The sequence below is a fragment of the Leptosomus discolor genome, chromosome 20 (assembly GCF_034619465.1).
Source record: "Leptosomus discolor isolate bLepDis1 chromosome 20, bLepDis1.hap2, whole genome shotgun sequence".
Lineage (NCBI taxonomy): Eukaryota > Metazoa > Chordata > Aves > Leptosomiformes > Leptosomidae > Leptosomus > Leptosomus discolor.
The window spans coordinates 2,358,247-2,376,743 of NC_141410.1; the positions used below are offsets into that span (position 1 = coordinate 2,358,247).

The 18,497-nt window shown below is 58.5% G+C and overlaps 1 protein-coding gene across 1 annotated transcript; it reads right to left on the reverse strand.

The window, feature by feature from the left end:
• Window positions 1–9,202: 9,202 nt before the first annotated feature.
• Window positions 9,203–15,711, reverse strand: LOC147414030 (peptidyl-prolyl cis-trans isomerase H-like). Its single transcript, XM_086476254.1, has 9 exons — window positions 15,646–15,711; window positions 14,978–15,042; window positions 14,590–14,613; window positions 14,034–14,078; window positions 13,549–13,591; window positions 12,491–12,583; window positions 10,859–10,946; window positions 10,524–10,564; window positions 9,203–9,271 (listed from the first exon to the last, which is right to left on the reverse strand). Exons 1-9 carry the CDS (start codon window positions 15,709–15,711, stop codon window positions 9,203–9,205), a joined length of 534 nt encoding a protein of 177 aa, XP_086332380.1.
• Between the last annotated feature and the right edge of the window lie 2,786 nt (window positions 15,712–18,497).

The following is an 18,497-nucleotide window of genomic DNA, read 5'->3' on the forward strand; positions in this document are numbered from 1 at the left end:
GTGCTGCCAGTGCAGCCAGTGCTGTTGCTGCTGGTGGAGCTGGTGGAAGCGGTGCTGCCGGTGCCGGCGGTGCTGGTGCTGGTGTCACTGGTGGAGCTGGTGCTGGCGGTGGAGCTCAGCCCGTAGGCAGCTGCCCGTGCCCTGCCGATCCTCGGGGCTCGGCTCCGCCGCTCGCAGCCGGTCCCCGGCAGCGCCCGTCGAGTCCTGCCGGCCCCTGCTGCCCGGGGAGAGGGGAGGCGAGGCTGTGCAGTGCCCGTTCCCACGGGGCCATGAAGAGCATCTGGCGGTTCCTGCGGCGCAGGACGGCGCGGGTGGTGCCCGAGCCCTCCGGGAGCCGTCGTGCCGATGAGCTCCGGCCGCACGGCCGGGACCAGCTGCACCCTGCGGCCGCCACCATCGACTGCGCCCCGTTGCGGCCGGTGCAGGAGCCCGACACCGGCCGCTGGGGCAAGGAGTCTGCCCTCCGTAAGGCGCCACCAGACCAAGAAGCCGTCGAGGAGAGCAACAGCTCTGGGGGGGCGGTACGTAAACCCAAACATTTTAAATTGCCGTCCTCCTCGTAGGACGGCGCTACACGCCAGCGTGAAATCAGACCTTTCCTCGAGTCATGTCCGATGCAGAGTTGTTGACAACTCTTTTCTAAGCTGACGTCAAGCTGGTGGGAGTCCTGGTTCTCGGAAATGCTGCCCCTCTCCCCTCTTCTGAGCTGCTTTCCTAAGTTCTGCCAATCTGTGCTCTTTATCTCTGAACAGACAGGGTCGTGTTCATCCCCTTCCCACCCGAGCCCTGGAAGCCATCAGCCGTCAGATATCGTTGATGCGGAAGTGCGTCAAATAATTGTCCGATTGCTCAGCGTGCGTGAGCACATGTCTCTGGTGCAAGAAACCAACCAGAGCTTGTCTCAGCAGCTGAGCAGAGCTGAAAGAGAAGTGGAAGAACTGAGAAAAGCCCTCTCGGAAAAGACATCGGCTTTACACGTAACACAAAGAGAATTACTTCAGGTCCAGAATCAAGCAAAGGAGCAGCATGCTGTACTCCTTGAGACAGACCAGGAGACGAAAGACACCATCGAGGAGGCAGAAGAGCTGCAGGAGGAACTGGCCAAGCTGAGAAGTGAAAACCTTTTCCTCCGTCGGCAGCTGGGAGAGGCGCAGGAGACCGCCCAAGCACAAGCGGTGAGTGATGCCTTAGGAAGCGAGGCCGTCAGAGTAGAAGAAGGGGTGAGGTGAGCACTGCCCCCTTTTGATGGAATTGCAAAGGTTTTGGCAAGCCCTGAGACGCGCTTAGACATCTGTATGTACGCGTATGCACTGACTGGCTTTACCCCGCTTCCTACTTAAACGCCCTAAAGATTCCTAAAATATTTCAGAAAAAGGTCTGTTATTTGTGGGAGCATACCCAAGATAATAGAAGCCAAATCTGATGGCTCCACTCTTGTCTCTAAAACTCGGGGTCTCTGAAAATACTGGCAGTAGGGCTGGCAGGCCAGGAAGCCCAGACCACCTTCTTGCCGAGGAGATGTGCTGCAGTTTGCTACCTGGTAAATGGCAAAAGCTTGTGTTTTCCGTGGCATCACTTCTGCCGTGTTCTTGCACTAATCAGTGGGTTGGGTTCTGAAGTGTGCAGGATCAAATGAGGTGCAGAAAAGGATTATTATTGCTAATTCCTGATAAAGTGTCTGGTAGCCATTGGAGAGGTGGTGCTTCTCATGGGCTTTGACACCAAGACGTGCAGAAGTGCTTTGAGTAGAAGCATGGAAACCTTTTGTTCCTGTGACTCAGACAGGGAGGGATCAAAGGGATCCGTATCAGATCCTGGCCTATACATTCAGAAGGTTTTTAATCCATGTCCAAATTCAGTCCGAGATTTCAAAGCTGCAGCAAAAGCTAAAGGATTCAGAACACCAACTCCTGGTGGCAGAGGCCCATGTTTCAGACAAGAAACTTCTGGAGGGCGAACTGAAGGGGATCCGAGCAAATGAAGCTTGTGCGCAGCAAGAACTTCACGAGGAGCGGCTGAACAGGTACCCAGAGCTGGGGAAGGGCTGTGCTGGGTGCGGAGGGGAGGCGTGTGCCAGCAAATGCTGCTGGGCCAGCCTGCAGCTCCCTGCTGCAGCTCCACGGCTGGCCCTAGGCGGGCTCAAGGAGTCAGGGCAGCACGGGTTTTACCTCCTTTGTGTCCTTTGGACCTGCCAGTGTCCCTGGCAGAGCTCCCCACATCCCCTCTGTGTCAGATTTGAAAGAGCTTTGGAGGCTTCAGCTGCCTCAGAAGGTGAGTGGCCCCTCCTGCCAGCCCAGTGATTTGGTTTACCCTCCAGCTGCCGGCAGGGCCCTTTCTTGTGCCGCTGGCATTGAGGATCCCGGACACAGCACGCACCTTTCACGTGCCACTGGGAGGTGGGGACAGCCAGGACGTCCTGATTTCTTTCTGCCCTCGCTGTTGCCCAGGGCAGGTGCAGAGCAGCGTGGTGTTGGGTTTAGATCCCAGCCAGCCTTAAATTCACGGAGGCAGGCCTCCACGTCAGTGTCTCACTGTCAGCCCAACGTGCTTTTAGGAAGCCCCTGGAGCAGCAGGTGGAGGAGCTGCAGCAGCAGCTCCAGCATTTGGGGGACGGAGACGTCGCTGGCCAAGACCCAGACGGAGCTGCCAGCCAAGACCGACTGGAGCGAGGTGAGCTGCCGCACAGACGGGTCCTCCTCAGCCGGGGAGATGCCGTGCTGGCGGCTGACTCCGTTTCTAAAGACTGTGTTTAAAGACTGAAGCTAATGGGACGGAGGAGTGACATTTTCAAACTCTGTCGGGGCCCACGGTGGGATTTAGAGATCAGCTTGGTGCCCAGGCTTTTTGGAAGCGTGTCTTCACACAAGAGGTGATGAGCCGTAGAGGACCGCTGCTGCCCAGGACTGCGTGACTCACGTCCCAGGCTATGGGGCAGGAGGGAGCTCGAGCTGTTTCTCTGCTGGTGTAGCCGGGATCCCCACGATCCGTGCCAGATGGGCAAGGGAAGGCAGAGGGGCTCTGCAGCTCCGCTCCCTGCCTGCTGGAGACCCAGCCCAGTGGACTCGGTGACGGCCTGCGGGTGCCATGGAGGGTGACGGACAGTCTGAGGAGGCTCTGGGGTAGATGAGGGCCGCCAGCTCCTTGGCTGGAGGAGGAGTATCCCAGACTTGGTCCAAGCGAAAGGCACCGACTGTCGCCCTGCGCTGCCTCACAGAGAGGCTGGGAGGAGCGTTGGGGCCGTGCGGGTGGCGGAGGCTCAGATGGAGTTTGCAGAATGACTCAGGAGAGGAACTTTGTTTTGTTTTCAGCTCCCCATCACGAGAACCACCAGGCTCTCTCAGCACCCTGCAGGCCACGCGAGACGTGAAGCCTGAAGGAGAAGCCGCAAGCCAAGACTCATCCTCAGGCTTGTCCCCCTCGCAAGCTTCTGAGATTGGGTACTTGAACGTAGCTTTGCCCGGAGAGACCACAGCCTCCAGCTGCAGGAGAGCCAGAGCATCAGCACTCGTTTGTAAATATAGGAGTGTTTTTAACAGTGGCGTGTTTTGGAGAGCATTACTGTCTGTGAATTGTTCAAGGAAGAGTCCTCTACTACCAGCCTACATTTGGACAGTACAGAATTGTTTGGATTACCAAGTGCAATGCCTGTTACCTAGTAGTCAGAGCGGGGAAATATTTGAAAGCTGGGTTAAAACAGGTCGGTCGTTTGACTGCTTGTTGCTTTTATCTTAGGAGAGCAAAAGTTTTCCAAAACTGAAATTTCAATTACATGTGCTTTACCAGAAGTTCTTTCCTTTTACATCTGACCGCTTGGAGGAATTACAGGGGATGGATGTTAACCTGACAGAAGATTCTACAGTGATTCCCTTTTCTAATCACCCTGATGGCGCAGCTGCACGGGGAAAGAGGTTTGTGAAATCTTGGCTTTTGGGCTCTTGGGGCAATCGCCAAATCGGCTGACCTGGCGATTTCTGTCATATAGTTCAACCACAGGATTCGACAGCTTTTTTGCAACTCGCCCAAGCGTCAGGGTGTGCGTGCGTCACCCCAGATCCCCCCGGAGGCTGGCATTTGTAGATAAACTCCGTAAAATGGAAGAGGGGTGGAAGGGGGTGAAGCCACCGGATCTCCCCCTGAACCCCAGTTCCTTGTCCAGTCCAAAATTACAAGGTTTGGAAACGAAACTGGGAGAAGTTGCCTTCCGGCACGTGCCCACTTTTCTGCGCTCCCCTCGATCTGTACTCGGACCTGGTCGTTCCCCTTTGCTCCTGCTCTTCCCCCTTCCACTTTGCTTCGTGCAAGCCTGCGGAGGGGAGCGGGAGGTACCCGAGCACTGAGGGAGGGGACGAGAACGTGCGGAGAAGGAAGATGGGGGGCAAAAGGAGGGGCTCCGAGCGCAAGGATGACGGGTCCAGGGGCCAGAAGGGAGATGGAGGGGGCGAGGGAAATGGAATAGGCGCAGCAGCAAGGAGGGGACCTGGACATCCAGAGGAGCAAAGAGGGGAGATCCTGAACGCTCGCTAGGAGTGACGGAGGGGCCTCAAGGCCCCTTCCCCAGCCGGGGGCAATCCCAACCACAGCCCTGGAGCCACGGGGCAGAGCGGCCCCGCTCCCAGGGCTGGGTGCAGCCCCGGCGCTCCCGGCTGCCGGGAGAGAAGCGGGAGTCAGCAGGCGGGAGCCCGGCAGCGTTAATCCCCGCGGCGGGGCGGGGCGGGGCGGGGCGGGGAGGCCGGGGGGGGGGGACGTGGCGGAGCTGCCTCAGACACGTCCTGAGTGCAGTTAAAGCATCGCCATCAGCCCCCGGAGAACGGCGGCGGGGGCGGGGCTGCGCTGGCGGGGAGCGGACGGGCCCAAGCGCCCCGCTTGGCGCTTGAAGCCGGGTGGGGGACCGGGTCTAACCCCCCGCCCCAGGGGGCGGGCAGCGCGCAGAGGTCCCGAGCCCCGTGCCAGCCCTCGCGGGGAGGAGGGCAAAGGGTCTGCGCTTTGCCCACGGCAGTTTGGGACCTGGCTGAGGTGCCCCTCGGCCCCTCCACGCTGCAGATGCAGGGCCCAGGCTCGGCTCCCTCTGCCTGCGCTTGCGCTGCGCCCCCAGGAGCTCCTTTGCTTTCACCTGCCCGGGCAGTTCCTCCCAGAAAGAAATGCCTCCTGCTGGAGCCGTTTCGGAGCCAGGCTGCAGCCCCGGGCCAGAGGGCTCTTCGCAGCCTTGTCTTTAATGAGCCTTTTCCTCAGCATCCCATCCTTCCTGCCCAGGGGAGCTTCTCTGCCAGAGGGAGGGGGAGAGACTGGGGGGCAGCTGCCCTCCCTTCCCCTGAGCCCTTCTCTAAGGATCACCTTTCATTTCACCTCCTCTTTGCCTCCATCCCCTACGTCTTCACCTTACGTGGGCTCAGAGAGATCCAAGAGCTCTGCTGAATTCCCCAGGGGCAAGGTCCGGGGGAAACCCAGCCTTCTTGTCCACCAAGTCACTTTCCTCGGGCACTTGAAAAATGGGCTTGCCGGTCACAGATTCCTAGCCCTGCCCTTGCCTACGTCACTCCTCCCTCAGAAGAGGAGACAAACCTCACTCACCGGCAACCACCAAGAAGGTATCGGGGAGCTGACCCATCACTCCACCACCTTTCCGACCAAGGCGTATCCCCTCGGCATCAGCCCTTGCAACATCACCCCCAAAGGACTGCCCATTCCCCCATCCTAGCGTGAAAACTGGAAGCCAGGGACCCAGCTTCCCACGTTACACCACGGCCAGGGGGGGACTGGGGCCAAGGTCAGCCCATCGCAAGAACCGATGGGGGGGTATGGCCATAGGCCTTGTCAAGCTATCTTGGTCACTTACGGTTCCAGGAGATCTCCAAGTCGGCTAACGAAGGAAAGAGCTTTCCAACAGTCATACAGTCCCGCAAGGGATCTGCATCGGGACCGTGACCTTGAAACCAGAAGGATATCAAAACTGGACGATGCTCAGGAAGTCCAGAGAAAAACAAGCCTTAAAATACAATGGCAAATAGGGAATCCACCATGCAAGGGACCCTAGGGGAGGAAATTGTGGAGACACCTTCAAATCTCGGTGATGAAGCCTGCGAGGATGTTCATTTGGGGAAGCTCTGTGACCCCTGCTACGCGGGAAGCGAGACTAGCTGATCGCAGTGACAGAAACACATGCATCAGGCTGAGAAAGAGCTGCTGCCCCTGAAGCGTGGAGGCAAACTCTCTAACTCGCAGAGAGTTCCAAAGCAGGTCTGTTTAGCACGGCGCTGGGTGCAAGGGGGGTCGCTCCTCCTAGCTGGCACACGGGTCACATTCTACAACTCTATGTATTACCTCAAAACATGCATATTCATGAGTGTCTGCAATGAGTTCCGAGAATAGCTGGGGATATTATAATTGTTTCTCAGAAAGTATTATAACACGTTTCCTCCTCTTGGCGCGCGCGTGCTGTCATCTGGTGGTCGTCCTTTGGGGACTTTCGGAGGAAGGCTCAGAGTCTTCTTCATCGTGTACTTTCTCATCCAAGCTCTTCCTACTGTCTCAAACATTTCAAGGCTGCTTCTGCTCCCTTATCCTGTGCTGGGTCTAGCTAGCTAATTGCTGCTCACTACTAAGCTATGCTAAATTCACTCTTTACTCCCCAGATCAAGCCTGGAGCCAGCAATACGCTGCTTTCCCTCAGGAAAAAGTACAGTGAATTTGGGTACCCGCCTCAGCAGTGCAAACCTCAGCACTGCAGCTGGCAGGCAGAGCTCCCCCGAGCCGCCTGCAGCCAAGCTCCTGCCTCAGCAGCCCCCCAGGGAAGGGCCATCTGGACACATTTCCCGAGCAGCACCGGCAGCCCAGCCTCTCTCTTTTTGGTCACCTCTATTTCACAGCTGTCACCAGCTTCCAGTTTGCTCCTCGCTCTTGGGAATCTTTAACCCTCCTCCCACAGGAGAGACCCCTCTGGAAAGCGTTCTCGGGGCTGCAGAGGAAAGGGGCGGTGTGCTTTGTGTTTCTTTCATCACCTGGGATTCTGCAGGTACAAGCAGGCGAGATGCCTCGGGCTGGACAGAAGTGAGCACGAGTGACTTCAGGAGCTGTGCAGCCCCAGGAATGGAGACCTGGAAATCCCGACAGCCGGAGCCTGCTTCAAGGACTTCAAACAGCCCCGAGACAACAGAGCACACCAAAGCCCGCCTGCAGGATCTGTCCTCCAGCACATCAGCGCTTGCCACCTCGCGCTGGGTAACGCCCAAGCAAAGGGCGCGGCCCGCACCTCCCCAAGACAGCCCCACACAACACACTCCTGCTGCCCGAGGAGCGGCGGGACGTCCCCGGGCGGTATGAAGCGCCTGCAGGTGACAGAACAGGCTTTGTCCCAGCTCCCTTACGTTTTCATCTGCCGGATGAGGAAACTCACGCCGTAGCCCAGCCCCCCCGAGGGGCGCTTGCGTGTCCCCCAGCAGGTAGGTCAGCTTGCAACCCAATTCTGGAAGGAGAAAGTCAGTTTTTCCACCGACCGGCAGCCTCAGCTGCGCCCTCGGTAACCGTGCAGGATAAGGAGGCCCAATTTCTGCTCCTAGAGCATAAGCATTCTTGGCTTCCCAGCCCAAAGCCCTGCCCTAACACCCACGTCGCACCCAGGTAAATTCCTCTAACGCCCGTGCCACACGACAGCCCGACGGCCTCGTGCCGCCACGCGCCAGGGGAGGTTTTACAAACGCTTGTTTACAACACGACTCGCCCCAGAGCCCAGCAAACTCACGGGGATGAAGCCTGCGCCGCGCCAATTCCTTCTGCTTCAGCAAGGCTGCGTGTAGAAAGGCTCTGGCTGTTCCCAAGACGCCAAGAACCTCTCTGCCAGGCAGCCCGACTTACCTGCCCAGTAAAGGAGCTGCTGTAGGACGGCACTGCCGTGCTCTGCCATGCTCCCTTCACCCCTTCTTGCCCATTTCGCAATCGCCCAGCAGCAGGGCCCCGCACCACCACGCCCAGTAGAAGCTCCCTGCTGAACCAGCTAGGGACAACACACGTTGCTGAAGACTCTGCAGTCCTCCTCACCTGAAGAAGAATCTCTTCCCGAGCACGTCAACTGATGCGCTCTGCACGCATATTTAACAAAATTCTTTATTTACATTTCAAAATGAGAGAAAACCCAAAAAAGGTAAGATGCCAATGATGAAGTAATTTCAGGAGAACGTCAAGAGCGCGGATCTGGCCTGCAGAGAGGACTGGGGCAGTGGGGGAACCGGCTGGAGATGGAACGGCATGGAGCCAGCACAGGCCTAAGCACCGGCAAAGGAACGCTGAAACGCAGAAGAAACAGGTCCGAAACGCTGGACGGCCATTCCCGACTCATCCTACAACAGCAAGACCGTGCAGTGACACTGGGTGCCGCCTCAGCGGTTTTCACGGGAGCGCTACTTGCTGCACGCATCAGCTCACCCTGAGCCAGAGAACGCGGGCGTCCTCCTGGGTCTCCATGCCGGGCCTCTGCACCCGCCTCCGAACCCAAACCCACCAGCGCCTCTTTCTCCCGGCTGATTTTAAAGGGTCTGGACAAGTAACTGACTCAGCTGGCTGAAGCTGGGCAAGGCAGATGCCCTCCTTGTCTCCAGCAGCTGAGAGGCAGCAGGCTGCAGAAAGGCAGTTCCTAAAACCTGGCTGGGAAGTCAGCGAGGTGGCACCGGCCTCGTCCCTAGAAGGGAAAAGCTGCCGGTCTCAAGCTGGATCTTGGCCAGAGATCATGTGCTCCAAGCAGAAATGATGAACAAGCCTGGGCCTGAGGACAGCCCTAAAGGGGACCCCACCCATCAGCACGGGTCTGCCCATCTGCAAGAAAGCCTGGGAACAAGGTCGTCCCTCTCTTCAAAAGCCTATCGACGCCACCAGAAGTACCAGGGAAACGAAAGAACAATTACATCCCCTGTTGTCACTTCATCAAGCAGGAGGAGCTCCCCAGAGTCTGGAGTGCCACAGATCTGAAAGACTCTGTTATGGAAGCGGGGACAAAGTGTCTTCGTGGGCAATTCCAGACCTCTCTGGAAATCATCGAATGGAAGGCCAAAAACGGTGGGGATTTGCTGGCGCTTCACTGAGCTGAGTCAGCTCTCTACAGACTCAAAGGACTGCGAAACTAAGTCAAGAGAAAAGGAAAGGAGCAGAGCAGCCCAGAGGCTGATTGCACTGGCGGCCTGCGAAGACACACTTACCCCATTTCTGTTTCACTGCTCTACATTTCCCTGCACTGGGAGATCACAACTGGCAGCTTGGGTTTGTTGTTTGGACCCGTCGGCACATTCTGAGGACAGACAAACGTATAGCGTTAAACCTCATAAAAGCTCGGCAAATCCCGCGAGTGACAGGTACTCCAAGACCGGCTGAGAGAGAGATGCCTACAGCATCAGGAACCGGGAAATCCAGACACAGCTCCGAGTCACACAGAAGCACCATCACGCATTTGGGCAACGGATCCAGCCATAAGCTGCTGCACTCTCTCTGCGGGCAGAGGTTTGGGATACAGACCAGACCCCGATCCCTCCAAGGGGAGGGAAGGCACAGAGCTAAAGCCAGAGAGCTCCTCCTGAGATACAGCAGGCATCACGTCGCTTGAGGCTGCTCTGGCCTAAAGCTTGAAAGTTACTAATTACAGCTGCAACACGCGAAGCAAACTTGCCTTTGTACGGCCTTTGCGGAATCCAAACACCAGACAGTCCCACAGCAACCCTCATTCTGAACCTCTCCTTCTGCTGGACTCAGCTGCTCCTTTCTGAGTCTCTCACTTATTTCCCTCAACTCGCCCCTCGCTGCAGTGACGCACAAGGCAGGCACACCGCAACCCTGCCATCGGTGCTCCTGGCAAAGAGGGTCAGCAACACGTGCATCACACCGCGCCGTACCCTTCCTTGCACGGGACCTTTTCTCAACACCGGACGGGGGTCAGCTCTGTGCTCGCCCCGCTTCCCAGACCGAGGGTGGAGGCCCTTGCGCACATTAGCCAGGCGCGGGCCAGGGAGTTAAGTTTCGCCCGTCTCGAACTCACCGCTGTTTGTTACATCTCCTCATCTACTCAGACACCCAGTCACGACGCTGGAAGCCCTTCAGGAGATGACTTTCATTTTTCTTATCAAACACGCTGATCACGGATCAGCAGAACTGATCATTCAGCATCCACGGAATAATCCCGGGCAACGGCACAGAAGTGATCTGCTTCACACCCTCGTCTGGGTTGCTGACGGAACAGCTTTTCAATTCAGCTTCCCCAACAAATGCAAAGCGTCGCAAATAAAGCCACAGGAACACAATCCCCGCTCAAAGACCAACCAGCAACCACGACAGCACAGCATTTCTAAAGTCAATCTATAGGACAGCATTTGCCTCAACGCCTTTCCTGCCATTTTATAACAACGACAACCGGTAATACCAGTTATCAACGCTGCTGTTCCCTGGTACCCTGTAAACAGACAGCGGCAGAGAACAGAACCACCCTTGTCAATCCTCTGTACCACTTGCCCAAGGGGACGTTCGCGGAGAAATGGGCAAATTCAACTTACTTCCATTTTTCTCATGACCAACAGCCCATCGACGATTTTACCTAGAATGAGAAAATTCTTCCATCTCAATACGGCCGGATTTACCTTTGCTCCCCGCCACTCATCACAGGTACATGCACTTTTGTTCCCGCTGGAAAGTCTGGTGCAGTGTAAAGCTACTGGCCACGTCAGGGCTGGCTTCCGAGCTCTAAACGGGCAAAGGAAACGATCCCTCTTAAAACGTGCTCCACAAGCGAGGGGCGAAGAACAAGCAGTCCCCGGCTGTTTCTTCGAGCAGCTGCGCCACAGGCAGTGTCCCTCAGCCGGGACGCCAGGCTGCCGCTGCCGGTACTCACCGAACACGACGGGTTTCCCATCCAACCAGTCACATTTGGAGCACGTAACGAAAAACTGACAGCCGTTGGTACTGGGACCACTGTTTGCCTGGGGGGAGAATGGCAAAATACCAACAGTGTACAATCAAAGACTTGCCAAAACCGAAGGCAGACGCGCCTCACGTAGGAAAAAGCTGTTGCTCTAGACCCAGCCTAGCTTCTTTTTAGCTTGTGGCTACACAAACCACGGGCAGCAGATACGCATCCGCAGGAGAGCACCCCGGGCTGGGACGCGGCACGCCACCCAGTCTGGTCATGCCGCTCTCACCAACTTCCCACCGTACTTCTACGCAGGCACGTTCAGCACAAGATCGCGCTGAAATCTGGGCTCTAGGGCACGCTCCTGAAAAAAGGCCAAACTTTTTGGTGGCGAGTCCTTCCTGGCTGCAGTATTGTCCCGGGGAAAACTGAAGAGACAGAAACCAGGGCAGAAAAAAAAAAGCAGCTTTCTGCTAGTTGGAAGGTTTCCTCAGGACAAACCAACCCAAACGTGTCTGTTCTGACGACCAGGATGAGAAAGGCAACGATCCCAGCGGCACAGGGCTCACGGAACAGCGCGATGCGGACGGCAAATTGAATTCACACCTGAGCGCAGCACCCGGAGCGTGCGCGCTCTGCTAAGAACACGGCTCTGCCACGCTTAAGTCCATTCCGGTTTTTCAAAGCTCTTTGGACACCCAGGAGATACTAAAGCCCGTTTCTGGGCCGGCAAGTGAACTGGGCACGTTTTGCAGCTGCAGGGCTGCACGGGACACAGTCCCGTGGCAGTTTTACTTATCGCTAGCCAGCTGCGGAAGGACCCAGCTGGGAGGGACCACGGCTTGGCCCGGCAGAGCGACTCCGGAGCCACGCCGCTTTCACACAAAGCTGCCGAGACCAGCGCGGGATCCCTCGTCCCACGCCACGGCACACTGCTCGCTTAGCTGTGTCGTGACACCTCTTTCTGGGCCGTGCTTGGAACGGGAGGAGTAACTAATGCACATGGCGAATGCTCTAAGCAAGTGCTTTAAGGGCAGGGCAGCTGAAAGAGCTGGGCGAGAAGCAGCTGCGGACAGGAACGCTGCAGCACCGGCTCCGCTTGCTGTCTGTGGCCAAAGTCAGGGTACTGTTCCTACCAGGCAACGGGCAACGCTTGCAGTTTTTCCTACAGCGTGGAACAGGAAGCCTATGTTAGCAAAGGCACCCTGGGAACGCTGCTACGGCTTCGGAACGCCCCACCTCTTTGCCTCCCCCTTGCTGAGGTCAGTGCTCGGTAACAGCATCGGGGAGGAAGAAAACCCCACCGCTTGCCACCCTACACAAACCGCAAGAGCCACCAAGCTCTTCTCAAAGCTCATCGAGCAAAGCCTGCCCCAGCCCTCCAACGGGGGAAAAGAAAGGATGCTGCAGGATCATCATCGGGACTTCGCTGTTCCTCCACGCATTAACCCACGAGCAGCCTTCTGACGAGCACTCACACAGCCGGTCTTTCAGCCCTTGGGTCCAGCGGTGGAGATGTCTGTTGCCTGGCAAATACCCGATACACCCAGGAAAAGGGCACAGAGAAAGTACCTAAAGCTTTTCCGTCTTACAACGGCAGTGTTTTCTACTCACCATAGAGAGCAGCCCAGGAGCAGAGTGTTTCAGCTTGAAGTTTTCGTCGGCAAAAGGACCCCTGTATATACTGGCTACTCCGGTGCCGTCTCCCTGGGTGACAGAGGTGCCCCGTCAGCCTCAGCGCTTGTTCTGAGCCAGCGCTACCCAACGGTTCAGTTTATTAAAACACAAATTTAAAAGCCCCACGCAAAAGGACAGGGCTCAACTCTGCCCCAAATGGATGCTCCCCTGCCCTCCATACGCACCAGGAGCCAACACATTCAATGTCTGGTGCAAGCCCTAATGCTTGAGCAGCTCCAGGGGGAGGAATAAAGCCCGCGGGGGCATCGCAGCAGCATCGCAATTAGCGACCACCTAAAGTCTGCTGCGGCTGAGCCGCCCGCCGTGCGGTCACTCCCCTCAGTGACTTTCAGACAACCAAGTTTTAGGAAGTTTGGATTAAAAAAGCTTCATCACGCCCCCTCACGTTTTGAAACACTTCCAGAAATGAAATCATTTTACTGGGTCCTAGGACAGCCAAGAGACCCCGCGGTCCTCCAGCCTTCCCCACACACTCTGCTTCTCCCCAACTCAGAGCACGACCACCACTGCCGGCACAAACTCTGTCCTCTTTTGGCACAATTCACTGACAAAATTGCACAGAAACGATCTCTTGCACCACATGCTTCTCGGTTCTCTACTTAAGGTCTCTCTCCGCAAAGCAAACTCGCAGGGTTTCTTGTTCGGGGGGACAGGAGAAGGCGGGGAAGGACAACAGGGTAAAAAAAAAAAAATCTTTGCCAATTTGAAAAGCCTCGAGCTGTACTGCCACGGGGCTTTTTAGAGAGGAACTCTTTGGGGGAGGAGAGGGTATGTGCACACAAGACTCACGATTCCTTTCCAAGTACATTACAGCCTGCTGCAGTGAGATGGCAGCAAAGCTACAAGGAAACCTCCAGTGACTACTGGGGACCTCAAAAGAGAGCCAACAGATCCCCCAAATCAGCACGCACCCTTGGAAACAGTGCCTATTACACCACGCAGGAGAAGCCCCAAAGGAATACAGAGGTACATACGTTTACAAAGTCACCTCCTTGGATCATTAAATCCTTTATTACCCTAAACAAGGAAAAGAATACTTAGTTCTCAGCAGACAAATGCCTCAAGAAGAATACTACGTGGTAAAAAGGAGTTTGGCCTCGCAGCAGCACCACGGAAGTTATCAGGGCCTACGAACGCTACAGTCTCAAGTCTACCACAAATATTAACTACTGGTTGCTATCAGGTGATTTGGGAGCCACTGCTCTTCGACCAGGGACAGCGATTAGGTGACAGATGCCAGAAAATGATCTCTGACCTGGCCCACCAGGAACGGGGGATCCCTCCCAGTGACCCCAGCGTACACGTCTGACAGCGCCCCCAAATCCCCCACAGCTACAGAAGGACAATTAGCTGCCACCCACAAAGGCCTCCCAGACCAGTAACGCCTTGAAGGCGCGTCTCAAAACCCCAGCTGGCTCAGGCTGCTATTTAGGTGCCTGAACAAAAGCAGGGGAATTACCTGTGGAAAGTGCTTCCTTTATAACCCACAGGGACACCATCTTTCCTGCAAGGAAATAAACAGGAACATCACTGCGACTCACTGGACAGCCCACGCAAAACCCTCCCAGGGATCCGGAGCCCCAAAGGGCTGCCCTGTACCTCAGCAGCTGCCTTGATACACAACCAAGCGCTGCAGCCTGGCTCTCAGCTGGTGCTCTCGGAGGCACAGGGAAACCTCCGGTGGGCCCTGCACATGAACTGACGTCGTTCCCTACAACCTCCACACCATCACCTTGACGGGATCCCGCGGCAAGCTGCAGCACGGGCGGCTGCAAGTTGCAGACAGGCCGTTCTAGAGCGACCTGAGCACGAACACAGTCATGCCCAAATGGCAAAGTCTGCCACCTCCGCGACTCACCGACGAGCCCGGCACAACTTCATCCCAGCAGGTTTCTCTCCCTCTTTCCTTTTGTACTGGGACAGTGAGAGAAAATCCCAAGTGACCCTTCTTCCTACTTGCCCAGCCCTCTTTCTCGCAGTAGCCTACTTAAAAAGACCCACTAGAACCCACTCACCTGAATTCCCCCGTACAAAACTGCCTGGAAAACAAAAAAGAGAGCAGAGCGTGAGGCACATCCGTCGGCCCGTGGCAAAATAACCGGGCGGCGAGGAGAGCCCTACCGTGACCTTAAGGCAGCCCCCTTCATAGATGCACCGGGCCTATCGGAAGCTCCACCGAGGGAGCAGAGAGGGACCGGAGGCCTTCACCTTCCAGCCAGACGGGCTCCCCCGGGGATCAGCATGCTGCACCGTCACATCTCTCTGGCAACGCAGAGAGGAGCAAAGCAGGTGCAGCAGTTCGCGGGGGCAGGCAGTCGCTCTGCCACCAGAGACGTTCCTGCACCGAAAACCCTTCGCAGGCCGGCTCCAGGCTGAGCCGCAGGAACGCCGGCCGCTCCTCACCTGAAGTTCTCCGCCGTTTTGGGGACAACGTCGGCGAACAGCTCCATCTTCATGCGGCCGACCTCCTGGGCAAGACGGCGGCCACATGAGCCTTCTGGGCCCCACTCGCACCCACCGGCCTCCCCACCGCTGCACCCAGGCAACTCCCGCCAAGTCAGCCTCCTGCTGCAACCCCAGCCCTGCAAGCCCCCTCCCGATGCAGCCCTGCACCTCCACACCCCTCCCCCGCAGCACTGCCCCAAGCCCCTGCCCACGCGCCCCTGCAACCCCACAGCCCCCGCTGAACCCCGACGCGCCCCTCCAACCACTTGCGCCCCTCACAGCCCCACGACGGACCCTGCGACCGCCCCCTCCCAGCGCACCCCCACCCTTGCGCTCCTACACTCCCCACGAGACCCAACAGCCCCCCCCGCACCCCGGCCAACCCCCTCCCGCACCACCAACAAAAAGACCCCGCCCTGCACCCCTGGCCGCTCCCCTCCCCTCCCCTCCCCAACAAGCCCCCCCCGCCCTCCCGCTGCACCCCCGCAACACCCCACCGCACCCCCGCCGGCCCCTCCCGCTGCACCCGCGGCCCCCGGCCCCGCCGCGCGGCTCCCGAGAGCCCCAGGGGCCGGGGCCGGGGCCGGGGCCGGGGCCGGGGCCGGGGCGGCGGCGCCCTCGCCCACCTGCCCGCCGATGGCGACATCGAAGAAGACCACGGGGTTGTTGGGGTTGGACGCCAGCACCGCCATCGCGGCCGCCTCTCCCGGCAGCGGCCGCGGCAGCGGGAGGCGGGGCGCGCACGCGCCTTCCCTCGGCTGCCCTCCCTGCCTGCCGGCGGGCAGCGGCGGGGGCTGGCGGCCCCGCAGCCGGGGCTCTGTGGCCCCGGCCCGCCCCGGAGTCGACCCGCCAGGCCGGGCGGCGCCGGGAGGGTGCCAGGGGCCTGCGGAGGGCTTGAGGAGATTGGCGTTCCCCTGGGCTTTGTCCCTCGTGGGCAGCTCTCGGCTCCCTTCTTGGCAGGGCCGGGCTGCTGCCCTCTGGCCCTTGGCGCCGGCCCCGCCGGGGGAGACCCCAGCCTGCTGCCTCCAGGATGGCTCCTGCCCCCGGGGCTTTCCTGGGCAGCTTGGCAGGGCCGGGCTTCAGCAGGGGGCAGGGCCTGGCCTTCAAGCACGTCTCCTCCTGCCTTAGTGCGGGCCTGCTGCAGCGCAGAGGGTAGACAGGCCAGCTCCAGTGCCCCACGGGAGACTTCAGGGAGCGCTGGCGAGCGGCACTGCTGCGGCCATCACCAGATTGAGGATTTGGGGCTACTGCTTAGCGACCCCCTTGCTCTTCCCACCTTGCCTTGAAGAGCAAGAATTCTAATTGGCGAATAGCAGTAGGAGAGACTAATGATTATGCTGGGAAAGTAAGTCTCAAAGGGAATAAATGATCAAATACGAAATACAATCTCTATTGCCAATGCTGCTAGCACGCCCCTGTAAAGTCCCAGACCGAAGGTCTTCATTAACCAATGCTCTGTTCGTGGTTAGAAACAAGGACAGTCTGTTGTAGTCCAAGATGTCTGCCAGACAGGATTTATTACGGTACCCGCTGTGTGTAATCCTTGAATCATGACCAAAGCAGCTGCGAGCCCCTGGAGACCCAGCAGGAGCATCGACACCGTTCGAGGCCGTCTGCCCCCAAGCCCAACGGGACGCAGCGGAAACGAAGGAAGAGCGACAGCAGGGAACTGCAGCCTCCGGCAGCCTTCAGCAGAGGTGGCTCCAGGGCAGCAGCCAGGGGGTTGTGGGTGCTCCAGAAGGAAGCCCGAGCGGTCCAGGCTGTCCCAAACGGCACGTCATGGTGACCGGGTTGCCCCGACAGGTACACGGAGGAGTCGTGAAAGGCACAGCAAAGGAGACGGGGTGCAGGAGAAAGTGCAGCAAGGGAGATGGGGTGCAGGAGAAAGCACACGGCGGGGCCTGGAGATGCAGCCAAAGGCACAGCAAGGAGTTGGGGGAGCCCGAAAGGCACACCGCGGGGCCTTGGGCTGCTCAGAAAGGCGTCCTTAGGGGCTTTATCGTCCTGAATGGCAGTGCAATTGCCGTGGAGATCACTGAAATTCACACCTGGGGGGCTGGGGCACCCTGAAAAGCACAGCCGCGGGCGGCAGGAGCAGCTAAAGGCTAAGTGAGACGTGCAGGGGAAGCCCAAAAAGCCGAGCAAGGGTCTCGGAGCAGCCCAAAATGTACCCTGGTGGCCTGGGGTAGCCCTCTGGCAGACAGACAGAAGGCTCTACGGTGTACCAAAGGGCACCCACACACACCCAGGGGTTTTGGGTGCACAGAAAGGCACGTTGAGGGGCGCGGGGAGACCCAGCATCACACCCAGGGGTGCAGCGTGTGCCCAAATCCATGCGCAGGGGGGCTGGGCACACCAGTCGCTTCCCCTTGGCCCCGTGGGCTGTGTGTGTGCAGAGAGGCTCTGAGCGTGCGGGCCCCTCTGCCCCGCCCAGCCCCCAGAGCCTTATGATGTCACTCAGCCGTTCATGACGTCAGCGCACAGGTCCACTAGACCTGGGGCGCTGGCACAGTCCCTGCACACACCGTACCTGCTGGTGCTGCTGGTGCTGTGCCAGTGGCTCTGGCGGTGCTGGTGCTGCCAGTGCAGCCAGAGCTGTTGCTGCTGGTGGAGCTGGTGGAAGCGGTGCTGCCGGTGCCGGCGGTGCTGGTGCTGGTGTCACTGGTGGAGCTGGTGCTGGCGGTGGAGCTCAGCCCGTAGGCAGCTGCCCGTGCCCTGCCGATCCTCGGGGCTCGGCTCCGCCGCTCGCAGCCGGCCCCCGGCAGCGCCCGCCGAGTCCTGCCGGCCCCTGCTGCCCGGAGAGAGGGGAGGCGAGGCCGTGCAGTGCCCGTTCCCACGGGGCCATGAAGAGCATCTGGCGGTTCCTGCGGCGCAGGACGGCGCGGGTGGTGCCCGAGCCCTCCGGGAGCCGTCGTGCCGATGAGCTCCGGCCGCACGGCCGGGACCAGCTGCACCCTGCGGCCGCCACCATCGACTGCGCCCCGTTGCGGCCGGTGCAGGAGCCCGACACCGGCCGCTGGGGCAAGGAGTCTGCCCTCTGTAAGGCGCCACCAGACCAAGAAGCCGTCGAGGAGAGCAACAGCTCTGGGGGGGCGGTACGTAAACCCAAACATTTTAAATTGCCGTCCTCCTCGTAGGACGGCGCTACACGCCAGCGTGAAATCAGACCTTTCCTCGAGTCATGTCCGATGCAGAGTTGTTGACAACTCTTTTCTAAGCTGACGTCAAGCTGGTGGGAGTCCTGGTTCTCGGAAATGCTGCCCCTCTCCCCTCTTCTGAGCTGCTTTCCTAAGTTCTGCCAATCTGTGCTCTTTATCTCTGAACAGACAGGGTCGGGTTCATCCCCTTCCCACCCGAGCCCTGGAAGCCATCAGCCGTCAGATATCGTTGATGCGGAAGTGTGTCAAATAATTGTCCGATTGCTCAGCGTGCGTGAGCACATGTCTCTGGTGCAAGAAACCAACCAGAGCTTGTCTCA

What these genes read in the sequence shown, in the direction of transcription:
- LOC147414030 (XM_086476254.1), bottom strand. Translation starts at nt 15,711, where the DNA reads ATGGCGGTGCTGGCGTCCAACCCCAACAACCCCGTGGTCTTCTTCGAT. An exon ending in AAGGAGGTGACTTTGTAAAC is followed by an intron (nt 12,584 to 13,548) that starts GTATGTACCTCT and finishes TCTGTCACCCAG; the next exon opens with GGAGACGGCACCGGAGTAGC. An exon ending in CTCCTGGGCTGCTCTCTATG is followed by an intron (nt 10,947 to 12,490) that starts GTGAGTAGAAAA and finishes TTCTCCCCCCAG; the next exon opens with GCAAACAGTGGTCCCAGTAC.